At 44.5% G+C, this 27648-nt stretch overlaps 1 protein-coding gene and 1 non-coding gene across 2 annotated transcripts in view; both read left to right on the forward strand.

The window, feature by feature from the left end:
* The window catches only part of LOC126204047 (roundabout homolog 2-like), a 318078-nt gene that overhangs the window by 94600 nt on the left and 195830 nt on the right, over positions 1 to 27648 (forward strand). The window contains exon 2 of the mRNA XM_049938471.1: positions 19821 to 20117. Coding sequence (XP_049794428.1) covers positions 19821 to 20117 — 297 coding nt within the window. The remainder of the gene's footprint in view (positions 1 to 19820; positions 20118 to 27648) is intronic.
* Positions 2772 to 2843, forward strand: Trnad-auc (transfer RNA aspartic acid (anticodon AUC)). Its single transcript has one exon. It is a non-coding gene; the product is annotated as a tRNA-Asp (tRNA).

Raw genomic sequence — 27648 nt, forward strand, 5'->3', positions numbered from 1 at the left:
GGAGTGACGAATAACGGTACACAGTGTGGCGATCCGATGGCAGGGTGTGGGTATGGCAAATGCTTGGAGAGCGTCATCTGCCAGCGTGTGTAGTGCCAACAGTAAAATTCTGAGGCGGTGGTGTTATGGTATGGTCGTGTTTTTCACAGAGGGGGCATTCAGCCGTTGTTTTTTTGCGTGGAACTATCGCAGCATAGGCCTACATTGATGTTTTAAGCACCTCCCTGCCTCCCACTGTTGAAGAGCAATTCGAGGGTGGCGATTGCATCTTTCAACACGATCGAGCACCTGTTCAAAATGCACGGCCTGTTGCGGAGCGGTTACACAACAATAACATACCTGCAATGGACTGCACTGCACCGAGTCCTGACCTGTATCCAATAGCACACCTTTGGGATGTTTTGGAACGTCGACTTCGTGTCAGGCCTCACCGAACGACATGGTTTAAAATTTCCCAAGAGACCTTCCAGCACCTGATTGAACGTATGCTGAGAGAGTGGAAGCTGGCATCAGGGCTAAGGGTGGGCCAACAGCGTATTGAATTCCAGCATTACCGATGAAAGGCGCCACGAACTTGGAAGTCATTTTTAGCCAGGTGTGCGGATACTTTTGATCACATAGTGCAGCTGGTCATATCATCAACGGAACCCCTCCATGTTTCACTCTTGGGTTGTAAACTCGGCCAGAAGTTGGAAACGGTGTGCCAAAAATACTCCCCCGACCAGATTGCATTCTTCCATTTCTCGATAGTGCAGATTTTATTACGTCGGTTCTACGTTTTGCTGTTACGGGAAATGCATCACGCCTAGCAATTGCCTGCTTGCGGAGGTTCCTTCGCGTTGTTTTGGTTCTGAGAGGGTGCACGAGTGCGACATTCAGTTCTGCAGTGACTTTTGCTGCTATAGTCCGTATTTTTCGTCATAGTCCTCTTCAATGACCATCTGTGAAGATCACTCAATTTCGTCCGCGTTGTGGCTTAGCGGATGATGTTTCTCCGCTTTCCATGTAAACGGTAAAAATCTTGGATACTGCGACCGTTGAAAAACCAAAACTGAAACACCTACCATAGAAGCACTAACAATCTTCCCACGTTCGAATTCACTTAGCTCATACATAGTGAGCTCACAACTACACAGAAAACTGCTCTGAACACGACTAACATTTGTGAACATTCTAATACCTATTTTGGAAATGCGGTTCTAGTTGTCGGATTTCCTCGTCCACAATCAATTTTCGCTCACATGTAAAAGCTGTAACGTTGCCGAAAGGTGCGTGACTTGTAACGTTGTCACCGACGTGTAGGCAAGGGATTACTGCGGCATTCGTGTCGTTCTGAGAGGCGTGCGGTAAACGTGCAATCGTGAACTATGGCGACGTTATTACCGAATTCGTCCAAACAGGACCAACGTGCTCTTATTCTCTTCTTGTCTGCCGAAGGACAAACACTGGTACACATGTATTGGAGAATGAAGAATGTTTCTCACTGCGATTTTGCCTTATTGGCATACCGATTCTATATTGTACGTCCTCCGAAAATAAACATTTTAATCGCCCCTTTTACGTCTTCCATGTTCATGCAGTAAAACTCGAGCACCAGACTTAATATTTTACTTTATTATGTCTTTACTACCGAGTCTATTCGTAATATAATTTGGAGGCAGTATCCACATCCGGAGTAGGTATTAAAATCCATGGAGAAGAAATAAAAACTTTGAGGTTCGCCGATGACATTGTAATTCGATCAGAGACAGCAAAGCCGGCCGCGGAGGTCTAGCGGTTCTAGGCGCTCAGTCCGGAACCGCGCGACTGCTACGGTGGCAGGTTCGAATCCTGCCTCGGGCATGGATGTGTGTGCTGTCCTTAGGTTAGTTAGGTTAAAGTAGTTCTAAGTTCTAGGGGACTGATGACCACCGATGTTAAGTCCCATAGTGCTCAGAGCCATTTGAACCAGAGACAGCAAAGGACTTGGAAGAGCAGTTGAACGGAATGGACAGTGTCTTGAAAGGAGGATATAAGATGATCATCAACAAAAGTAAAATGAGGATAATGGAATGTAGTCGAATTAAGTCGGGTGATGCTGAGGGAATTACATTGGGTAATGAGACACTTAAAGTAGTAAAGAAGTTTTGCTGTTTGGGAAGCAAAATAACTGATGATGGTCGAAGTAGAGAGGATATAAAACGTAGACTGGCAATGACAAGGAAAGCGTTTCTGAAGAAGAGAAATTTGTTAACATCGAGTATAGATTTAAGTGTCAGGAAGTCGTTTCTGAAAGTATTTGTATGGAGTGTAGCCATGTATGGAAGTGAAACATGGACGATAAATAGTTTCGAGAAGAAGAGAATAGAAGCATTCGAAATGTGGTGCTACAGAGGAATGTTGAAGATTAGATGGGTAGATCACATAACTAATGACGAGGTATTGAATAGAATTGGGGAGAAGAGGAATTTGTGGCACAACTTGACAAAAAGAAGGGACCGGTTAGTAGGACATGTTCTGAGGCATCAAGGGATCACAAATTTAGCATTGGAGGGCAGCGTGGAGGGTAAAAATCGTAGAGTCGAGACCAAGAGATGAATACACTAAGCAGATTCAGAAGGATGTAGGTTGCAGTAAGTACTGGGAGATGAAGAAGCTAGCACAGGATAGGGTAGCATGGAGAGCTGCATCAAACCAGTCTCAGGACTGAAGACCACAACAACAACAACAACAACATCCACATATACAACTGAGTGTAGCGACAAAACTATACTATTGTACGACATACGTCCGCCTCCGTAGCGTAGTGGTAGCGTTACTGCATATCACGCAGGGGGCCCGGGTTCGATTCCCGGCAGGGGACTGGGTGTTGTGCGTCCTTCATCATCATTTTCATTATCATTGACTCGCAAGTAACCGATGTGGCGTCATCTAAAAAGGACTTGCAGAACGGCGGCCGAATTTCCCCGAATGGGCCCTCCCGGCCATACTATCATTTCATGTACGTCATACGACTCAGGAGATATAGCGTCATAGACATTTAGATGCTTAAAAAACTAACTTCTGCTAAAAATGGAGCGCAGATTATCACGACTATATTCATGCAGTGTTTCGGTAATGAGAACACTTAGTGAATTCCAACTACTTTTACCAATAATTTCAAACTTATTTAGACACATTTCCTCGCGTACACGTTTAATGTCAAATACATAACACTTCAGCTCATCACCCCATTTTGAAGCTGTTTTATACAGGGGAGTTGGTTTCTTTAAGGAATCGTGGGTTTACTTGTTTCATACGAAAATGCAAACGAACGGAGTGTGGATGGAGTTGAAGTCGTTATTCGGTGGGTAGAACGTAGCCTTTCAACAACGTACTCAGAATTTCTACACATATCGGTGTTCCACATACAGAATTTTGGAAGCTAACATGTATGCACAGCCTGTATCTCTATCATTAACAGCGGATTCAACACCTTAGGGAAGGAGATGGTTGTAGAATGATTGTAAATATGTTGTTTACTAATTTACAGGTGATCCGATTGATACCGTTTGGTGATGAAGTCACCTTCACTGGCTGGCACATTCCGCTGTGCAGTAGGGGTGGCATCACAGAAAGAGCCGACGGTGGTAATACAGCCCCCAGTAGTATACTGTTCGCGGGAAGTGCACCGCCCGCTGGCTGTCAAATGCCAACAACTGTAAATCATTCTATGAGGTCTTGGCAGCTATAACTCTTTACAATGACTAGTGGCCGATCGCGCTGACAAGCGATATTGTACCTTTCGGTCTATTTACACAGTATATTTAGTTATGCAATGGTCAGCTGCAAGTTTTGCGCCGAACACTGCAAATGGCTCTGAGCACTATGGGACTCAACTGCTGAGGTCATTAGTCCCCTAGAACTTAGAACTAGTTAAACCTAACTAACCTAAGGACATCACACACATCCATGCCCGAGGCAGGATTCGAACCTGCGACCCTAGCGGTCTCGCGGTTCCAGACTGCAGCGCCAGAACCGCGTGGCCACTTCGGCCGGCGCCAAACACTGATCAACTATATTCTAATAATGTGGGTTCTCTGAATTCGTGTGTTAAAGAACTAAGTGGTTTTTCGGGAGGAATTTTTTATTTGTCTGCATGAATGTTATCCCCTTAGAGATTGCTCCCATATGATACACTGCTAGGAAAAATAGTACTCCCTTGTAGACGTTTCCAGGTCAGACACAAAGGAATTACAGACACTGGCAGCGAGAACGCTTTCATTTAAGTCAATGGGGAAAGTCAAAAATTTGTTTCCATTTCACTCAAGTTCTATTGTTGCAACAGTGCATATGGAGCATATGAAATGCTTACGTTTATAGATCAACAGCACAAGCGGTTACGAGGTACCAGGTGTCGACCCAAACTGAAACACATGTATTAGTTCAAGGACGGCAGTGCAGGCGCTGATTCTCGCATCCAGTTGACCGAACAGGTGGCGAATACTGGCCTGGGATAGGTTATACTAGGTGGTTCAAATGGCTCTGAGCACTATGGGACCTAACAGCTGAGGTCATCAGTCCCATAGAACTTAGAACTACCTAAACCTAACTAACCTAAGGACATCACAGACATCCAGGCCCGAGGCAGGATTCGAACCTGCGACCGTAGCGGTGGCGCGGTTCCTGACTGTAGCACCTGGAACCGCTCGGCCACCCCGGCCGCAATGAGCCTCATTTTTGACTTCGTATCTGTAAACCGTTGTTGCATCACCTGTTATGACATATTCCGGTAGTTTTGCATCGTTGCTTAACTGATGTATCAACTATTGAGTAATTCGCAATAACTGCTGTTTTTTTCGAAACAAATTTTTGGAACAAATTTTGAAGTTGAACGTTTCATATCAAAAACATCCGGAAGAAAATGATGGCAAGAACCAACTGATGCGCCACCGCCGACAGCGACTTCTCTGATTTTGATTCGGCGATCGCCCGTAATCATTTTTGTGATCACGGCAGTTACTATCTTGAGTGAAGGGGTATGTCTACAGCATACCCATCATTAACCCTAGAACACTAGAGGGGGAAAAGTTACATTGCTACTAAACCATTAATATTACTACTCTTAATTCTATTCTCAGGAGTACATAGTGTGTAGGCTATACATTAGATAATAGCAGTTATTAGGTCTCCCACAGAATGTTATATACGAAATTAAGTACAAAATATTTTGTTTTGTAACCTCCGACAGTCATAAATTTTACGAGGTTTTATTAATGTAGAGTGCAGCCAAGTTGGTGTTTCCATTTTCTGCACAGTGTTTCGATGACCGACCCAGCCGCCTCCTTCACATGCTGCGAGTTTTGCTGCAACGTGTACTCCCTGCCTGAGTCCAGCCAGATTGTGAACTGTTGCTAGTACCGTGCCGCTGTTTACAACTAACTAGTTTAACGCCCACTTCTTCGCTCCCATAGACTGTATGGTCTGCACAGATTTTTTCTTTCTTTTTTGTTTTTCTTTAACTGAATTTTTGTGTTGATCAAAAATTGCAAAAACGTCTAAACTTTTCACGTTAATTAAGGCCATATAAGTATGGTCTTATCCGAACTCACTTCTGACCAAAAAGTGTGTCTGGGGTGCAGGATTTTTTTTAATCTCGCCTTTTGCCTTCATGTGGTGATGTTTCCACAGAAACTTTCATCCTCAACAGATATTTTTTATATATGAAATATACATTTTCATAGATTCGGCTTTAATTTTTTTATCATAATAAAATATTTTGTTAATAGTTTTCATCCTTCTATTTCATCCCTTTAGGCGATGAATTTCCAAAACCAGTGAAAGGTGTATTTATTTATTTCTAACAGAGAAGCCAAATACAAATTTCCGTAGATTTAACACCGAAATGCTTCATAATGTAACAATTTCATAAACATTTTGATCTCCTGTTTCAGTTCCGTGGGCGGCTGAATTTCCAAAAACACTGATATACAAATTTTTAATTTCTAACCGTGAAGTCAAATAGCAATTTTCGTAGCTGTAAAGTTCATAATGTTGTATTAATCATTAATAATGATTTATTTTCGACAAAGGTTTCACGCACTGTTTCCCCTCATCAGTGGCTGACTTTCCTAAAACGCTGAAATAGGTATTTAATTATTTCTGACTAAGAAACCAAATACCAATTTTCCTAGTTCTAGCTTCAAAATTGCTTTAATAGCAGCATATTTCCACAAAGCCTTTGATCCGATATTTCACCTCGTTAGAAGTGGAATTTCGAACAGCCTCTTCTTAAATGATGCCTATACTGTGAGATCCAGACGCTCTCTGACTTTGAAGTTTCTGTTATTAATGGTTTGGGCTGCTCTGGGCGATGGTGAATAACTGCATCAGTCTGGTCGTCTTTCACTCTCTTAGGGGTTGAATGTTAGAATGAAACACGTTGTTGTTGTTGGTGCTGTCTGCAGGCCTAGTATTTGATTGATGCAGCTCTCCACGCTACTCTATCCTGTGCAAGCCCCTTCACTTCCGAATAACTACTGCAACCTACGTCCCTCTGACTATGCTTACTGTATTCATCTCTTGGTCTCCCTCTACGAGTTTTAGCCCCCACTCTTCCCTCCAGAACTAAATTAATGATACCTTGATGAATCAGAATGTGTCCTACCAACCGATCCCTTCTTTTAGTTAGGTTGCACCACAAATATGTCGTCTCCTCAGTTTTATTCAGTACCGCCTCATTAATTACCTGATCTTCACACCTAATCTTGAATATTCTTCTGTAGCACCACATTTCAAAAGCTTCTATCCTCTTCTCGACTAAACTGTTTATCGTCCATGTTCCACTTCCATACATGGCTACACTCCATACAAATACTTTCAGAAAAGATTTCTTGACACTCAAATCAAATTTCTCTTCTTCAGAAACGCTTTTCTTGCCATTGCTAGCGTACATTTTATATCCTCCCTACATCGACGATCATCAGTTATTTGCTTCCCAAATAGCAAAACTCATTTACTACTTTAAGTGTCTCTTTTCCTAATCTAATTCTCTCAGCATAACCGGACTTAATTGGACTACATTTCACTATGGTTTTCCTTTTGTTGATGTTCATATTATATCCTTATTTCAAGATACTGTCCATTCCGTTCAACTTCTCTTCCAAGTCCTTTGCTGTCTCTGACAGAATTACAATGTCATCGGAAAACCTCAAGGTTTTTATTCCTTCTCCTTCGATTTTAATTCCTACTTCAACTTTTTCTTTTGTTTCCTTTGTTGCTTACTATGTACACACATTGAATAACATCGGGGATAGGCTACAACCCTGTCCCACTCCCTTCTCAACCACTGCTTCCCTTTCGTGCCCCTCGACCCTTATAACTGCAATTTGGTTTCTGTTCAAACTGTAAATAGCCTTTCGCTTCCTGTATTATACCCCTGCCACCTTCAGAATTTGAAAGATAGTAGTCAAGCCAGCATTGTCAAAAGCTTTCTGTAAGTCTACAAATGCTATAAACCTAGGTTTGCCTTTCCTTAACCTATCTTCTGTGAGAAGTCGTACGGTCAGTATTGCCTCGCATGTTCCTACATTTATCCGGAATTCAAACTGATCTTGTCGAGCTTAGCTTATACCAGTTTTTCCATTCCTCAGTAAGGGATTAGTGTTGGTATTTCGCAGCCGTAATTTATTAAACTGATAGTTCGGTAATTTCCATACCTGCCAGCATCTGCTTCCTTTGGAATTGGGTTTATTATATTCTTCTTGATGCCTGAGGGTATTTCGCTTGTCTCATACATCTTGCTCACCGTATAGAAGAGTTTTCTCACGGCTGGCTGTGCCAAGGCTATCAGTAGCTCTAACGGAGTGTTGCCTATTCCAGGGGCCTTGTTTCGACTTAAGTCTTTCATTGCTTTGTCAGATTCTTCGCCCAGCACCATATCTCCCTTCTCATGTTCCTCTATTTTCTTTTCCTTTTTCATAATTTTGGCTTCACGTACATCTCCGTCGTATAGACCCTCTATATACTTCTTCCACATATCTGCTTTCCATTCTTTGCTTAGGACTTGTTTCCATCTGAGCTTTTGATATTCATACAGAAGGTTCTCTTTTCTCCAAAGGTCTCTTTAATTTTCTGTAGGCAGTATCTATCTTATACCTAGTGATATATACTTTAACGTCCATACATTTGTCGTCTAGCCATTCCTGCTTAGTCATTTTGCACCTCCTGTCGATCTCATTTTTGTGATGTTTGTATCCCTTTCGCCTGCTTCATTTATGATATTTTTGTATTTTCTCTTTTAATCGATTAAATTCAGTATTTACTGTGTAACCCCAGGATTTCTATTAGGCCTGGTCATTTTACCTACTTGATCTTCTGCTGCCTCCACTATTTCATCTGCCAAAGCTATCCATTCTTCTACTGCGTCCCATCTCCTTAAATTGCTGCCTTTTTGCAGTTTCTTCAGTTTTAATCTGCAGTTCATAACCAATAACTAAGAAGCCTAATACCAGTTTTCATAAAATATATCATCACCTGTTTCAGCCCCTTTCTCACCGAGAAACAAAATACCAATATTCGTAGGTCAGACTGCAAAGTTTCCTTAATAGCGACATATTTTGAAAGGACCTTTCGTCCCTATTTCTCCCCCTTAGGGGTGGAATTTAAAAAAAAATCCCTTCTCAATCATCTCTTACAGTATAAGATAAACAACCTGTGAAAATTTCACGTTTCTATCCTTAGTAGTTTTGACTAGGCGGTGATGAGTCAGTGAGTTTGTCAGTCGGGACATAGCCTTTGAGACTGTGACTTCTACTCGCGATGCCCACTACGCCCACTGATGCTCTTTGGTTCTTCAGAGCCCGCGCTGATATTCCGTGAAGCACACTTTCTCGCAGAGTTTCTCTGCTCTAGTGGATGTGATGGTGGGCGGCATCTTAATAAACTGAGCGCCAAACTTCAAGGCTTGGTTAATTTGAAAACCCCAACCCAGATGTTATTGCGATGGACACCTTACTTACGCAGTCCTAGAAATTTGACGTTTGCACGACGATACTCATCGCAGGATAATTCACTTCACGATTATATTACAGACATTGCTCGGTGGCGTTGATTTGCTTCGTTGATCTAGTCGGGTCATCACAGATGTTCCTTACATACCTTCTCTGCTGTTGTACAGGCTGCCCCATTCTGAGGCGTGTCACATACGCATGGAACGCGATATCGAGCTTTAGCAGACCTAGATCATCTTCAACATAGCAAACATCTTTATTTACAGGAGCGAAATACAGTGGATGCAGTACCTTTGGCCAATTCTACTTCACACATTGAAGTGCTTCAAAAATATCGTTTTCATCACGTTACCTGATCGTTGACTTTGTTTGTAACTATGATATTATGCAATGAAAGAAGCACCCTAAAAATTATATCCTGAGACGCAACTCTAATCCTATATTGAAGCAAATTTTACTCAAAAACCGTTCATAGCTGCACAAACAATTTGAGCAGATTGAACCTTCAAACTAACCTATTTGTTGTACTCGTGACTATGTTTGGTTGAGACACGACACGCACGTGTTGGTCCCTTTCATGACCGTAACAGTAGCAGTTAGTATTTCCGACCGGCAGGGCAATGTACTGTTGCTCTGGAGAACAACAATCCTTAAACAGTGTTCACTGGACTTCAGAGAAAAATGAGATCAGTTCGCCTCTTACTGTCGGGGGAAAAAAAGAGACAGAAGGTCCAGTGCGGTGGGTCCGCAGTGTTTTTCGGATGTGACTTAAACGGTGCCTTGTAAAGAAACGCCGCTCTGAGTTAATTGGCTGGAATTAACGGAGCTCCGGCGGCAGCATGGGACGTTCACACTGTCCAAGCGTTACAGCATTGATTTATAAGTACGGATGTGGTAGCCAGTCTTTTTTTCTCTGTGTGTTTGCGATAACGTACGGCGCACGTGTTTATTAACCGCCCTAGCTACCGTACGGTCAGAGATGAATGGTTGATAGATATCGGCTCCAGAATTAACTCCGTAACAGCCGGAAGTGCGTCACACACGTACGTCTTCGTCATGAAGTACGAACGTCGGTGTATAGAATTTAATACACAGAATATTCAGTGACGGAAACCTCGCTGCAGCTAGTAAAATTTTCTGTTTTGTTTCTGAAGGAATATACATTGGCATTGCGGATTTCTAAACAGGTACTACTAGCGGAAAGTAGAACTGAATACATTTTGTGTCCTCCAAGGAAATCAGCGATCATAAAGCGGTTACTGCATCGATGATTTCAGCCGTAAATAGGAATTTTAAAAAAAGGTAGGAAGATTTTCCGTTTAGCAAAAGTGATAAAAAGCAGATTTCAGAGTACTTGACGGCTCAATACAAAAGTTTTGTCTCAAGTGCAGACAGTGTTGAGGATCTGTGGACAAAGTTCAATACCATCGTATAATATGCATTGGATGAGTATGTGTCAAGCAAGATCGTAAGAGATGGAAAAGAGCCATCGCGGTACAACAACCTAGTTACAAAACTGGTGCGGTAGCAAAGGGAACTTCATAGCAAACATAAACATAGCCAAAGCCTTGCAGACAAACCAAAATTACACGGAGCGAAATGTAGTGTGAGGAGGGCTATGCGAGAGGCGTTCAATGAAGTCGAAAGTAAAGTTCTATGTACTGACTTGGTAGAAAATCCTAAGAAATTTTGATCTTATGTCAAAGCGGCTGGTGGATCAAAACAAAATGTTCAGACACTCAGTGACCAAATTGGTACTGAAACAGAGGATGACAGACTAAAGGCCGAACGATATACTAAATGACTTATTCCAAAGCTTTTTCACAGAGGAAGACTGTACTGTAGTTCCTTCTCTAGATTGTCGCACATATGACAAAATGGTAGATATCGAAATAAATGACAGAGGGATAGAAAAACAATTAAAATCGCTCAAAAGAGGAAAGGCCGCTGGACCTGATGGGATACCAGTTCGATTTTACACAGAATACGCGACGGAACTTACTCCCCTTCTTGCAGCTGTGTACCGTAGGTCTCTAGAAGAGCGTAGCGTTCCAAAGGATTGTAAAAGGGCAGAGATATCCCCGTTTTCAAGAAGGGACGTCGAACAGATGTGCAGAACTATAGACCTATACCTCTAACGTCGAGCAGTTGTAGAATTTTGGAACACGTATTATGTTCGAGTATAATGACTTTTCTGGAGACTAGAAATCTACTCTGTAGGACCGTTGCTATTCACAATATACATAAATGACCTTGTGGATAACATCGGAAGTTCACTGAGGCTTTTTGCGGATGATGCTGTAGTATATCGAGAGATTTTAACAGTGAAAAATTTCACTGAAATGCAGGAGGATCTGAAACGGATTGACGCATGGTGCAGGGAATGACAATTGTATCTCAATGTATACAAGTGAAATTTGTGCGAATACACAGAAAGAAAGATCCTTTATCATTTAGCTACAATATAGCAGGTCAGCTACTGGAAGCAGTTAATTCCATAAAGCATCTGGGAAGAGGCATTAGGAGTGATTTAAAATGGATTGACCATATAAAATTAATCATCGGTAAAGCACATGCCAGACTGAGATTCATTGGAAGAATCCTAAGGAAATGCAGTCCGAAAACAAAGAAAGTAGGTTACAGTACACTTTTTCGCCTATTGCTTGAATACTGCTCACCGGTGTGGGATCCGTACCAGATAGCGTTGATAGAAGAGAGAGAGAGAGAGAGAGAGAGAGAGAGAGAGAGACAGAGAGACAGAGAGAGAAGATCCAACGGACAGCAGCGCGCTTCGTTACAGGATCATTTAATAATCGCGAAAGCGTTACGGAGATGATAGATAAACTCCAGTGGAAGACTCTGTAAGAGACACGCTCAGTAGCTCGGTACGGGCTTTTGTTGAAGTTTCGAGAACATACCTTTAAGCCCACACAGAGGCATACCGAGAATCTTTCTTTCCACGAACAATACGTGACTGGAATAGAAGGGAGAACCGATAGAGGTACTCAAAGTACCCTCCGCCACACACCGTCAGGTGGATTGCGGAGTATGGATGTAGATGTAGATGTAAGCATTAGCCATATCTAGCGACGATGGCACAGATTTACGTACCACAAATAGTCAAACGATTTTGGATGATCTGCTGAACACGGAGCGGAAGATGCAGTCATGAGCAACTGCATTAGAGACAGACAGTCACTCTAATTCGTCGAAATAGATCCCTATGCCACAAAATAGACTTCTGTGATTTGTCGAAATGGCACATGACAGTACTTTGTAAGGGACGCTATCCGATCAAAAGTATCCAGGCACCTATTGCTGGCCGGCCGCTGGTGGCCGAGCGGTTCTGGCGCTACAGTCTGGATCCGCGCGACCGCTACGGTCGCAGGTTCGAATCCTGCCTCGGGCATGGATGTGTGTGTTGTCCTTAGGTTAGTTAGGTTTAAGTAGTTCTAAGTTCTAGGGGACTTATGACCTCAGCAGTTGAGTCCCATAGTGCTCAGAGCCATTTGAACCAACCTATTGCTGGGCACTGACACTGGGTGTGTCAATCGTTTGCCTTTATGACGGGTGAACTATACTGGGGCACTTTCAGTGAGGTGTCCTAAGTAATGATGTTGGGCGTTGTGTTGGGAGTGTTTTTGTCCACGAATCATGGCTTCATAGTTGCTGCTTTATCACTGGGTGGATTTTCACAGCGATACAATCATTTCCCAAGCGTTCCTCTACTCTACGCAGTACACAATGCTGTGACATGTTTTTATATTCTTCCTCATTTGGCGTTTTTTTTAAATGCAACAAACGATCACGCCCTAAACACGAAAAGCACCACATACCGTACAAATGGCGGCGCGTGGCATTCTCCAGGTATTCGCCAAATTCAAACCATTACATCGGATTTCCACGTGGAATAGCGTGAGTCATCACCGCAAATCATTCTTTTCCAGTCATTCTCTGTGCAGTGTCGACGCTCTGCACGCCACCCAAGCGTCGCTTAGCATTGACTGTACAATTATGTTGCTTATGAGGAGCTGCTCGGCCATTCTGTGCCATTCTTTTCAACTCCCTGCGGACAGTAACTGTGCTAGACAGACGCTTGTAGCAATTTGGAGCTCACGAGGGGTTCCTGCCGCAGAAGTTATTCGATTCTTTATAATCGTACTCAGCAATGCTCGACCGTTCCTACCTGCCAGTACATGGGGTCTGTCTAGGCTTTCTTTGGTTGTCAATGTTCCTCCGCGTTTCCACTTGACTATCACATTACCAACAGTCGATAAACGCAGTTTTAGAAGGGTTGAAATGCCTCTGAATTACAAGGTTCGTTCAAAAAATAATGCAACACATTTTAATTCTGAAAGCTGGTTGCTTCTATTCAGGATTCCATTACACCATATTAATCACCACTCATTTGGGTACAAAACCCTGTTTTTCAACATAATCCCCTTCAGTGCCACCTTACTCGGAGAGCCTGTATGCCCATATGGTACCACTCTACTGGTCGACGGTGGAGCCAACATCTTGCTGCATCTTTAATCTTCCCGTCATCCATTTACTGCTTCCCGCGGAGTGTGTCCTTCATTGGACCAAACTGATGCAAGATGCGAATTTCGTACTATACGGTGGATGAGAAAGAACAGCCCACTGAAGTTTTGAGAGCTCTTCTCGGGTGCGCAGACTTGTTTGAACCCTGTGTTGTCACGGCGAAGGAGAAGTTTGTAGTGACGAAAGCGCTGAAGTCATTTCTTCGCTTTACTGAGGTGTGGTGTGCGTACTGTAAGACCTTCAGTACACACACCATCAGATTATTTGACTTGTCGCTCTAACAAAGTAGGCGAGTGTCAGAAATATGTCTCGTGGTCTTATCGTGGCGTGTTTATCTTCTGCCGTTTGGTCAGACGATAGAAATGCCACTTCCACGCTTAGAGTAGCAGATTGACGGGGACCAAGTTTAAACAGAACTTCATTAATTTTCACACACATTTATTAAAATAATAACAGGCATAAAAATTACTTAGCTTGGTTCTGGATGATATTTACAATTGATAATCCGAAGTTCCTTTGGTATTGATACGTTAATCTTATTCTCACATAGATCTCTGATACTTGACAAAAGTGTCTATAAATTTATCTTCATGGCTATGTTCAGGAATATGGTAATCTTATTAGGCGCAGACTGAAACTTCACTACAGACTGGTACAGACAAATGTAGAACTCGTACAGACTAATGCAGACTGGTACAGACTGGTGCAGACAAATGCAGACTGACTAATCGGAGGTCTCGTTATAATACCTCGCGCGTTCATGTATCACTGCGCGGGTGTGATCCGCCGGGAGAAAAGGTTCTACGTTATCAGCAATCTCATTGGCTGCGTTACATATTAATACGCGGATCGGCGTAAGCAGAATTTGGTCCGTCTCTATAGCAGCGCCATCTCGTAGTGCGGAGACGGACGAGCGCTGCGCCTGCGCTGTTGTGCTTAGCGGGGCGCGCTCTAGTGGGAAAGTTGTGTAAGTGCTGACTACGCGGAACTACGTACACAACATGAGGTTAGCACAATGAACTTCGTTCAGAGTCCCAGAGGACCGTCGCCATGATTTTATCAGCTGAGGGTGCGCCTTTGAACACTTTCTTTGGAGGAGACGTGATGTGGCGCCACTCCATGGGTTGCTGTTTGGTTTCCGCGGCTTTACTGCAAGGATGTCAGTTGCCTCGCCCAACGACTCACCGAGCTTTTGTTCACTGGCAGGTCTCCGTACACATTCTGCAAGCGCCTATGAATATCTGTGATGTTATCAGTATCTCGCTCAAAGAAGATGACCTCTGACCTCTCTGCTGCGAATGTATCTCTGTTACAGAGGCCATTTTGAAGGCCGGCCGAAGTGGCCGCGCGGTTCTGGCGCTGCAGTCTGGAACCGCGAGACCGCTACGGTCGCAGGTTCGAATCCTGCCTCGGGCATGGATGTGTGTGATGTCCTTAGGTTAGTTAGGTTTAACTAGTTCTAAGTTCTAGGGGACTAATGACCTCAGCAGTTGAGTCCCATAGTGCTCAGAGCCATTTTGAACCATTTTGAAGGCTACATACAGCGCCACCACCTATCGGAACTTAATGATGCTATAGGGGCTGAAGCGGGAATATTCTGTGTTGTCCCACACCAAATTCCCCATTTTTTTCAACCTAAACTGGCCGAGAAGAAACATGTGTTGCATTATATACTGTCCGTCCCTCGTGTTTGATATTAAGGTGAAACGCAATCACTTGCCCAAGTTCGAAATTGCTGAGCTCTCCTGATAGACTCACTACGCTGTTAGTGATTCTCTAGTGACAACACAGTACACTCCACCTCCTCTTATGTAATGGCGGGTCCGCCTCTCGTGTCATCTAGTGATCCACTCTGCACTGTGTAGGGGCGTCCAGATACTTTTATCACATAGTGCATGCCTCAATGCCACGGAAGAGGTGTCTATGATGTGTCTGTATTGTACAAGACATGATGAAGTATGATGCTTTACTATTCATGATCACCCTGTGATAGCTCTTCCTGCAGTAACACCAAACTAATAACTAACTGAGGTTATGGTTTCTTTAGACAGCTATATTTCCTTGTGCATCGGTGTCTCTGAACTCTTCTCCTTTTGTGGCGGCGCTCTGGGAGCCAAGAGGCGACTTTAATTCCTTCTCATTCCCTCTTTCAGTTTAATAGCTTTCAAGGAATACAGTAATATTATTTGTGGTATGACAATGAAGTGGTTGTTACCGAAATTTAACTTCACTGAAATGTTATATGTGAACCTGGACTTGCTTTAATTTATGAAAATATTGAATGAAATTAGAAGTATGGTTGTAAAAGTATTTCTTTTTAACATAATATCATTGTGGTTTTTGGTTTCTGACTTATGTTTAGTTTTCCAAAGCGTACTATTTATTACAATGTTAATTTTACGTCACTCTGGTTTATAGTTATACTGTTCACCTTATACAGGGTGGTCCATTGATAGTGACCGGGCCAAATATGTCACGAAATAAGCATCAAACTAAAAAGCTACAAAAAACGAAAGTCGCCTAGCTTGAAGGGGGGAAACCAGACGGCGCTATGTTTGGCCCGCTAGATGGCGCTGCCATAGGTCAAACGGATATTAACAGCGTTTTTTTTTAAATAGGAACCCCAATTTTTTATTACATATTCGTTTAGTACTTAAAGAAATATGAGTGTTTTAGTTGGACCACTTTTTTGCTTTGTGATAAATGGCGCTGTAATAATCACAAACGTATAAGTAAGTGGTATCACGTAACATTCCATAAGCGGTGTTTGCTTCGTGATATTTTACGCGTGTTAAAATGGACCTTTTACCAATTGCGGAAAAGGTCGATACCGTGTTGATGTGTGGCTATTGTGATCAAAATGCCCAACGGGCGTGTGCTATGTATGCTACTCGGTATCCTGGACGACATCATCCAAGTGTCCGGACCGTTCGCTGGATAGTTACGTTACTTAAGGAAACGGGAAGTGTTCAGCCACATGTGAAACGTCAACCACGACCTGCAACAAATGATGTTGCCCAAGTAGGTGTTTTAGCTGCTGTCGCGGCTAATCCGCACATCAGTAGCAGACAAATTGCGCGAAAATCGGGAATCTCGAAAACGTCGGTGCTGAGAATCCTACATCAACATCGATTGCACCCGTACCATAGTTTTACGCACCAGGAATTGCATGGCGACGACTCTGAATGTCGTGTACAGTTCTGCCACTGGGCACAAGAGAAATTACGGGACGATGACAGATGTTTTGCACGCGTTCTATTTGGCGACGAAGTGGCATTGAACCACGAAGGTAACGTAAACCGGCATAAGATGCACTATTGGGCCACGGAAAATCCACGATGACTGCGACAAGTGGGACATCAGCGACCTTGGCGGGTTAATGTATGGTGCGGCATTATGGGAGGAAGGATAATTGGCCCCAATTTTATCGATGGGAATCTAAAAGGTACAATGTATGCTGATTTCCTACGTAATGTTCTACCGATGTTACTGCAAGATGTTTCACTGCATGACAGAATGGCGATGTACTTCCAACGTGATGGATGTCCGGCACATAGCTCGCGTGCGGTTGAAGTGATATTGAATAGCATATTTCACGACAGGTGGATTGGTCGTCGAAGCACCATACCAGGGCCCGCACGTTCACCTGATCTGACGTCCCCTGATTTCTTTCTCTGGGGAAAGATGAAGGATATTTGCCATCGTGATCCGCCTGACATCATGCGTCAGCGCATTGTCAATGCATGTGCCAACATTACGGAAGGCGAACTACTCGCTGTTGAGAGGAATGTCGTTACACGTATTGCCAAATGCATTGAGGTTGTCGGACATCATTTTGAGCATTTATTGCATTAATGTGGTATTTACAGGTAATCACGCTGTAACAGCATGCGTTCTCAGAAATTATAAGTTCATAAAGGTACACGTATCACATTGGAACAACCGAAATAAAATGTTCAAACGTACCTACGTTCTATATTTTAATTTAAAAAACTGTTACCAACTGTTCGTCTAAAATTATGAGCCATATGTTTGTTACTATTACAGCGCCATCTATCACAAAGCGAAAAAAGTGGTCCAACTAAAACATTCATATTTCTCTACGTACTACACGAATATGTAATAAAAATTGAGGTTCCTATTTTAAAAAACCAGTTTATATCCGTTTGACGTATGGCAGCGCCATCTAGGGGGCCAACAATAACGGCATCTGGTTTCCCCGTTTAAGCTAGACAACTTTCGTTCTTTGTAGTTTTTTTGTTTGATGCTTCTTTCGTGAGATATTTGGCCCGGTCACTATCAATGGACCACCCTGTATATCTGCACAATGATTCCTGACGGGAATCTTAATAGAAGAACTACCACCAGTTTCTCCAGTGGTGCCAGTGGCGGTCCATCACATTTCCATTCTCTCCACCATGTACGCGCTTTTTCTGTAGAGTACAGCTACGTTCAGACGGCTCAACCGGAAACCAGGGCTGCAACGGCGCGTGGTATCTATGGGATACTAACGACAGAACGGCACAGCAATCCTATTGAGAGGTATCAATTGGCATGTAGTAAGGCGAACGATACACCATATTTGCTTTGACACAGAGACACCTGCAATGTGGTACCTAACAGTAGATGGTAAAAATGTCTTACTATCCAGACTTCATGCGAGTCATATGAAAGATTCACCATTGTGCCCTCTGTGCCAAACTCTAGACAAGGAATAACACCGACTCATTCGCGGCCCCTCGCCAGAAGACACAAATGGTCGCTTTTTTTCTTCGAATGGGACAACACAACATTGGACCAGGGGTTATACCCTTCCCGGACGAGACGTACTGCCCATGTACTAAATCGAATGCCAGAGATGGCCCAACCAGTGTGATGGACTTTTGGACTTTTTTACAGGAACAATATCTGAATATGCTGAGCAATGCGAAATGCTGACAGTATTTCTTCAATTTCCTATGGAGTGCGTTTCAAGATTCCCCGCATAGCTGTATCATTCAGGGTAGGTGAAGTTAAATTATCGATGTGATGAAAGAATGACCATAAGATAAGAATCGATGGATACTATATGCCTAAGAGAAGACGTACAAAGATGACAGAGCAGCGGGGGAAGGGGGGGGGGTGTGATTTGAAATATGGTTGTCGATTGTGCTGTGTGTTTCTTTCTTTATGTTATGCGAGAATAATTTTCAGTTTAATAGCTTTTAAGCAATACAGTAATATTATTTGTGGTATGACAATTAAGTGCTTGTTACCGTAATTTAACTTCACTTAAATGTTATATGTGAATCGGGACTTGCTTTAATTAGTTAATAATATTTATTGAAATTAGAAACATTGTTGGAGAAGTATTTCTTTTTAATATAATTTTATTGTGTTTTCTGGTTCCTGGCGTGAGTTTAACTTTCCACAGTTTACTTCTTATTACAATGTTAATTTTCCGTCACTCTGGTTTATAGTTATGCTGTTCAGATTTTTTGTATATAAAGAAATTGTTAATCTAATTTTGTAATTCCTGTTTAAATCGAAACAGGCGGTAGAGCACTTGTCTGCAAAAAGAAAAAAAAGAAAGAAAATAAAAGAACAAGAAAAAAAGAAAGAAAAGGTAAGGCGACCGCTCGCGCTAAGTGAAAAAAGAATGTCGGAGTGGTCAGCTCATCGGTAAAAAATAAACAAGTCAGTAAATGAAAATGTGGTCACGGTGTTGGACTGCAAAGCGGGTGAGCTGTTTTGGAAGATCCGCTAGTGCGTGTTCTTTTCGATGTTCACTATATTGAAATTTGTGTCTGTGTCGAAAAAGGAAAGCAAAAAAAGAGGCAAAGACACCTGCCTAGTAAGCACGAGACCTGGGTTCGATTCCCGGCCTTGGTACAATTTTTCACTCGCCGCATCAGTCAATATACATAATATCCTATTGAAAAATTGTGTAAGCGGTAGTTAGTAATTCAATCAAAAGTGCCCATGTCTCACTTGTTTGATCTTTTCTGACCAGGTCCTGTTCCTAATCATTACAGCGCCAGATTTTGCCCAGGTGGGCAAAATTGGAACTTTTTTTTTTTTTTTAGTGTAAATGTATTGCACATTAACGCAACCTAAGCTAAACGCCATACGATAGTTACAGCTCACGGTGGGCCTCAGTGAGTAGCTGCACTTTAGTTGTAACCACTCGGCGCAGCAGCGCAACCTGCAGGCTTGGCTAGCTTCTGCATTTTCAGACGTCCGTTTTTCTCGCAGTATTTCCGTAGCTTTGTCCGACCCCTGCAGACGCCTCTTGTGACGTGCGCGACCTCAGGGCGGCGCTTTCCGCAGGCGAGGAGCCGCGGCCGCCGCGCATCACGGAGCACCCCAGCGACGCGCTGGTGTCGCGCAACGAGCCGCTGACGCTCAACTGCCGCGCCGACGGCCGCCCGCCGCCTTCCGTATCGTGGCTCAAGGACGGCGCGCCGCTGGCGCTGGACGGCTCCCAGCAGCACCGCGTGCTGCTGCCCGCCGGCTCGCTGCTCTTCCTGCGCGTGCGCAAGGAGGCCGACGCCGGCGTCTACCGCTGCGTCGCCAGGAACGCCGCCGGCGTCGCCTACTCGCGCAACGCCACGCTCTCCGTCGCCTGTGAGTACCCGCGCGCGCACTCTGCAGTGCATGCACTGTCTCCACTACTAGATGTCCCAGGAGCAGTGGTCAGTGTTCAGGGAGATTACAGAAACGATTATTTCAAGCAGAAAACTTCACATGTACATCATAAGCGCTATTCCGACATAGAGCACATTTACTACACACTGTGACAAAAGTAATTGCATAGTAATACTCCCAGATGGCGGTGGTATCGCGTGCATAAGGTACACTCTGATCAATCAGAGCATTATGACCACCGACTTACTCTCCGTATAAACCAGTCAAGACGATCAGGTGCTAGCAGCGTCACCTGGCCAGAAATGGCTGCTAGTCAGACACACGAACGGTGGATGTAGTATTAGCGAGCGTGCTGACTGTGTGTGGAATGAGGAAGGCTTATGATCTATCTGAGTTTGATCAGTGGCAAATTTGATGGCCCGGAGGCTTGGCACGGGAATTTCGGAAACTGCATGATTTGTGGGGTGTTCCAGGAGAGCTGTGGTGAGTGTCGTCAACACGTGATGAAATCAAGATGGTACCACGTCCAGACGTCCTGGGGTTCAACGACCACCCCTCACTACAGGTGTCTGACGTCTCAGGCTGAGCAGATTGGTAAAACAGGACAGGCAGCGAACTGCGTCGGAACTGATACCAGACTTTAATGCTGGTCAGAGTGCAAGTTTGTCTCAACACAGAATGGATCGAACACTCCAGACGACCTACGCATGTGCTAATGTTAAGACTACGGTATCGACATCTACGACTGAAACAGGCACGTGACAGTCGGCACTGGACGTTGGCGCAGTGGCAGAGCATTGCTTGGTATGACGAATCCCGATACTTTCTTCGTTATGCCGATGGGAGGGCGCGAATCCTTCACCTTCCCGGGGAACTGCTTCTCGACACCCATACTGCGGGAAAGTGACAAACTGGAGGTGGATCCATTATGCTCTGGGGAACATTCGCGTTGGCTTCTTTGGGTCCAGTGGAGTTCATGTAAAGCATCATGACGGCAAGGAGTATCGTACACTAGTTGCAGAACACATACACACCTTCATGACAATCATGTTTTCTGACAGCAGCGGCATTTTTCAACAAGACAATGCGCCATGTCACAAGGGCAGCAGTGTCATAAAGTGTTCGATGAACACAGTGGCGAGTTCCAGTTGGTGTGCAGCGTCTCCCAGCCTGCCCGATCTGAAACCGATTGAACACATCTGGGATGTGATTGAATGTGGCGCCAGACTCATCGCCCCCTTCTCAGTATTTACGGGAGTTAGGTGTTTGTGTGAGTAGATTTGATGCCAGTTCGCTCCAACGACCTACGAAGGCCTCATTGCTTCCATATCACTGTGCGTCGCCGCTGCTATCTGTGGCAAAGTAGGACATACCGGCTAAGGTACATGGTCATAATGTTGTGGCTGATAGCGTAAGAAGTCAGTTGTCCTTACGTTAGTTAGTTAATGTTTGCTAGTTATTTAGCAGACAGCTGTGTTCCCACTGCACTCTAGAGAGTTGGATGTGGGAGCTAGAGGACGCGTTGTTTACGTGCGTGGCCGAGGCAGTTGCCGTTACGGTTCAGGATTCGGCCATTCGTCGTCAGGCGGGGTATCAACCGTCCGCGGCCCCATCGGTCGCTCAGATTACGAGGACACTGCAAATACTACAGGATAAGTAAGGACTACTCATTCGGAAGCCTGTGAAGAAGAAGACGTGGATGTTATTCAACTTGCGAACGACTCCAAGAGGAACAGAGAAGCCACCACAACGAGCAATGTTTCCCAAATCACCGGTTTCGGTGAAGGGGGATTTGTCTTGCCGCCGAAGAAAAGACAAACTCGGCTTACTAACGCGAGAGCGGCGTCTACGCCGCCTGAGCTGCCGTTTTCAAACTCTTCCGCAACAACAAGGCAACAGCAACATCAACAGCTTCAGCAACAACTAGAGCAACAGAAGGAAAAGCTTCCTCCTATCGTGCTGCAGTACAAGAAGCAATATAAGCTGTTAAATAACTGGCTGAAGGGGAACTTTGCGGGATCTTTCACCGCTAAGCAGGCTGGCGGCGACAAACCAAAGCTTACGCTGCAGAGTAGAGACGATTATGTAAAGGTTATGGAGTGTCTAGGCGCTGAGGGTATTCCCAACTGTAGATTTCCGTCGGTAAATCCGAAATGGGTGAAGGCGATTATCAAAGGCATTCCTCGGACTGTACTTCACCAAGACGTTACATCTGTGCTACATGAAATGGCATTCACTGGCCCAACATTCCCGGTACAGGAAAGATTTCACTGAAGAGAGGTGTCGTATTATGTGGTAGTGAGCAGCACCGCGAAATATTCCAAAAGGGACGGTTTCATGAGTTCGTTGTCACTATTGAGAAACTGCCCTCCAGTACGGGACCCATACAATGTCAGGGTTTGTATCACATGGCACGTCCGTGCACAGTGCCACCTCTATGAGTTAAGTGCTGCCAAGGACAGGACAGGAGCAAATGGACCAGCAAGCGAGAGTCACTGTCGGTCTACTGCCTCTGTCAGGTAACCAAACAGCCAGCTACAGGGACTGCGTCCAGCACGAGGAAGTTATGTCGACTTTGACTCCTGCACCTCCGCACCGAGGAAGCAGCCCAGAAGATGTCATAGACCTCGATCCCCGAACGGAAGCTTGTTTCACCTCGCAGCGCCAGAAATTTTAAGGAACACGGCCACGACCTCATTAATGGAGCGACGATATGCGAAAATCGGACAGAGCTCCACAGCAGCAGATGTAGTCCGTGGGATAGCTCCGGACCAGCAAACGAAACTCCGGTCCCTAAAAGGCCTCTCTACCAGTCAACGCTCCTAGGAAGTACTCAGGCCTTCTGACGACACTACAAATATTGCTGTATTGATTCATGAGCTGAAGTAGGCTGTGACTGAACTCAAGGAAATGCTGGCCGCTGTGCCAGCACTCATTATCTCGGCCCTTCAAGAAGTCGTCAGAGGACTCTTCCATATTACCAGCGACACTACTCAGACCAGTCATGCCCAGCATTATGCACATTCCGCGTATCACCTTCGCAACTTGGATTGCTGCAAGGAACCTCTACAAATTGAAGCAGTTTGAACTTTTCCTGCGCATAAAGAATGTTGACATTTGTATGGGCAGTGAGACTAACATGAAGCCGGAATTAAGGGCCATTACTGCTAACTATACGTGCTACCATATAGATCGCCTTACCGCAGGTAGAGAGGCGGCCATCTATATACGGAATCCAGTCCGCCACTATGTAGCTCAGCACTTGCAGCTCCACACTGTGAAATCCGCCTCTCTTCAGGTGGAAACCAGCCTCGGAGTCGTGACATTTATCGCCGTCTACAGACAACCCAGAGGCAACATCCCAGAAGGGTACGCTGTCAATATCGTCTGGCACAGGGAAAAGCAAATTGTTGTTGGCGACCTCAGTGCCAAACATGATAAACTGCAGTGGTCGTATCCTATACCACATAGCTGACTGTTTCCAAGCCTGGGTCCGAGCTCCTGACAAACCCACGAGTTATCCCAAGAATGACATCCAGCCGGGTGTTCTGGATCTCCGCATATCAAAGGGCATTCCGGGAGGCGTCACAACTGAAGCTGTCACTGCACTCTCCTCGAACCACACCTCAATTATTTTCTCTGCCACGAGGCAAGCTTATGCCCACTGCCAGCCACTTTAGTATCGGCAAGACCCATGGAAGCGATAATCGTCCCAGACTACATCATACTCTGACAATACATACGTTACCAGCCAAAGCCGGTGATGATGAGGCCACTACCTACATCACAATGGCCATTACGGAACCCATTACTCTATCCATGTCTCAGGCGCCCACAATAAATGCAGGAAGCCGCCCTAAAGATCTCCTGCGGGAGATACTTGTTCTTATACGAGAAAAGAGCCGCTTGACCAACGAGTGACGTCTCATGAAAGAACGTGACGTTAAGATTCCGGTCATTCTTTTCCAGCGGCACATTAAGGCGGCCCTCATAGAATATCGTAATAAACTTGGGGCACACAAGTTTTCATCGATCCCACAGACAACTGGCCTTTGGGACCTAGTCCGAACATTCACGAAGAAGTGTTGCTAGACACCTCCGCTAGTGACTCACAACGGGCATGCCCACACACCAAATGTCAAAGGCAATGCCATCGCTGATGTCTTCGAGCGCAACTTCACACCCATGAAGAAACCCATAAGTCCATATCCAGATGGTTGAAGACAGACTTCAGGTCTATATCGCAGCGGATGGTGAGGGACAGAAACCCAAGACCAGGAAACAATGCCGGCCGCGGTGGTCTCGCGGTTCTAGGCGCGCAGTCCGGAACCGCGCGACTGCTACGGTCGCAGGTTCGAATCCTGCCTCGGGCATGGATGTGTGTGATGTCCTTAGGTTAGTTAGGTTTAAGTAGTTCTAAGTTCTAGGGAACTGATGACCACAGCTGTTAAGTCCCATAGTGCTCAGAGCCATTTGAACCAGGAAACAATGAACAACACGTCTGGCAGACACTTCAATCTCTTCCCCGCTGGAAGACTTCCAGACTCGACCTCATCACTGCTCCAATGTTCCGAGAATTACCACCGACAGCCATCGTTGGGTTCAGTGCTATACTCTCCCAGATTTGCTATACTGTCCGTTGGAAGAAAGCAGTCGTTGCTGTGCCCAAACCGGGAAAGAATCATGCAGAACTAATCAGCTATCGGCCTGTCAGTCTCCTCTCAACCCCCAATAAAGCATCTGAGGAAGTTCTGCTATCCCAACTAACCGGACGCCTCACTACTGAAGTAATGTTGCCACATGAAAAATGTGGGTTTCGTGAAGGCCACTGCAACCCTCTCCAGCTCTTACAAGTGGCCGAGCACGTCATCCAGCTTTAGAACAATAGGGGAATCTGCAAAATGATTCTTCTCGATGTCTCACGAGCTTTTGTGCTTTTGACATCGTGTGGCACCAAGAACTGATTTGCAAGTTTTTCGCGTAAGGCTTGTTGAGCCACTTGATGTACCTACGTACTGGTTGTCTGGAGGGTAGGACCTTTGTTATGCACTTTGGGGATGCTACCTTCGCGTGTCGCCATGTCCTTGCTGGAGTCCCTCAGTGCTCAGTGTAGGGTCCTGTCCCGTATATTGTTTACACTTTGGACTTATCTGCATAATATCAGGTTGAAAAATATATCTATGCTGACGACAATATCCTGATCCGTCGCCACCAAAGTCCAATAGCACTTCATTGGTGTCTCCAGGCTGCCTGCCGTGACATCGAGGAATGGTCTTCTAACTGGAGGATACAGATTAATGCTGCTAAGAGCCAGTGACTACTTACGAGATGACGACGTGCGGTAGTGGATAACATCAGTCTATGTGACACCCATATTACTTGGGCACTGAAAGCAAAATACGTGGGGTCACTTTTGAATGGCAGTTGACATTGTAGCATCATGTCGACAACACCTGTAAGAAGGTGTCAGCACCACTCGGAACACTTTAACCCTGCTGAATGAACGATTCACTCTGATGGTGCAATGTGGCCTTCAAATACGCTGAGTGCCCATTGGGACTATCATAGTCCATGCCTGTCCAGTGTGGGGGCAGTCGCCTGGTTTGTGGAACACGCAGCAAAGCTGTGTCAGAAGACACAGTCATCACCAAACGCCCTCATACGAAGATTAGGACGGCATAATGAAGTAGCTTAAGGGGGGTAGGACGTCAAATGGGCCGACTTGGAACAGGAGAGTCACCACAGGACATTTTAATTTCTACCGTCTATACTTTTATAAATAAATTAATAAAACTTTGTCATCATGACCAGGAAAGATTGAGGACTCACACTCATCGCAGTGGCAGTTCAAAAACGTAGCAAAATACCTTTTTTTACATGTGAAATTTCATCATTTTTTCACTTATTACTGGCTGCATTTGTTGCTATAGTTAAGAGAGGTTCTTCGATGAATTTTTCATAGCATATAACCAGTAGTTACAGGTGTATGAAACTCTAGAATTTTCCAAATGTATTAAAAAACTGTGGAAAAAATTGAGATAATTAACTCTAAAACTAGAATTTTTTTCTAAACATGAAGTTTAAAATGTAACAGTTCATTCATTTTTCATAAATTAAATAACTTCTTGAGTTTCATACACCTGTAACTATGGTTTGTATGCTCTGCAGAACTCATCCAAGAATCTCTCTTACTTAGGAAGAAAAGTGTACCTATAGCAACAAATGCAGCCAGTAGTAAGTGAAAAAATGATGAAATTTCACATGTAAAAAAAGTGTTTTGTTACGTTTTTGAGCTTCCACTGCTATGAGTATGAATCCTGAATCCTTCCTGGTCATGCTGTTAAAGTTTTATGAATTTATTTGTAAAAGTATAGACAGTGGAAATTAAAATGTCCTGTGGTGCCTCTCCTGCTCCAAGTCGGCCCGTTTGACGTCCTACCCCCCTTAAGCAGCCAGTGGCCCTACATGATAGGCAGTAGGACCATGTGAGTTCATTATTACTATTAATATCTCTTTAAGGCACCAGTGAAGAAAACAGAAGAAAACCAGTATCCCTAGCAGTCCACACTACTTAGCATCATAGACCAGATACAGTAACAGCAACCTGTTCAGAAGAAGCCTTCGAGCCAGCTGTCATTTGTACTCAGGTGATTCACGTGAAAAGATGTTCGACGTGATTACGGCCACACGACATGTGACAGACAAATCTGGAATACCAGTTGGAGCTAGATGCATAGGACACTCCATTTCGGAAATCGTTAGCCAACTACATATTCCGAGATCCACAGTGTCAAGAGTGTATGGAGACTACCAAATTTCAGGCATTACCTCTCAATATAGGCAACGGAGTGGCCGACGGCCTTCACTTAACGATCGACAGCAGCGGCGATTGCATAGAGTTGTCGTTGTTAACAGACTGCGAGAAATAGCCGTAGAAATCATTGTGGGGTGTACGATGAACGTATCCTTAAGACAGCGTGGTGAAATTTGGCGTTAATGGGCTATGGCAGCATACGACCTGTGCGAATGCCTTTGCTAACGGCACGACATCGGCTGCATTGCCTCTCTTGGACTCGTGACCATATCGGTTGGACCTTAGACGACTGGAAAACCGTGGCCTGATCAGATGAATCCCGATTTCATTTGGTAAGAGCTGACGGTAGGGTTGGAGTGTCGCAAAGACTCCACGAAGCCATGGAACCCAGTTGTCAACAAGGTACTGTACAAGCTCGTGGTGGCCCTGTAATGGTGTTGGCTGCGTTTACATGGAATGGACTGGGCCTCTGGTCCAGCTGAGACGAGCATTGACTAGAAATGTTTATGTTCGGCTACCTGGAGACCATTTGCAGCCATTGATGCACTTCATGTACATAAATAACGATGAAATTTTCATGGATGAAAAAGCACCATGTCACAGGGACAAAATTATTCGCGATTGGTTTGAAAAACTTTCTGGACAATTCGAGGCAATGATTTGGCCATTAATACCACCCGAAATGAACCCCAACGA

The sequence above is a fragment of the Schistocerca nitens genome, chromosome 9 (assembly GCF_023898315.1).
Source record: "Schistocerca nitens isolate TAMUIC-IGC-003100 chromosome 9, iqSchNite1.1, whole genome shotgun sequence".
NCBI lineage: Eukaryota > Metazoa > Arthropoda > Insecta > Orthoptera > Acrididae > Schistocerca > Schistocerca nitens.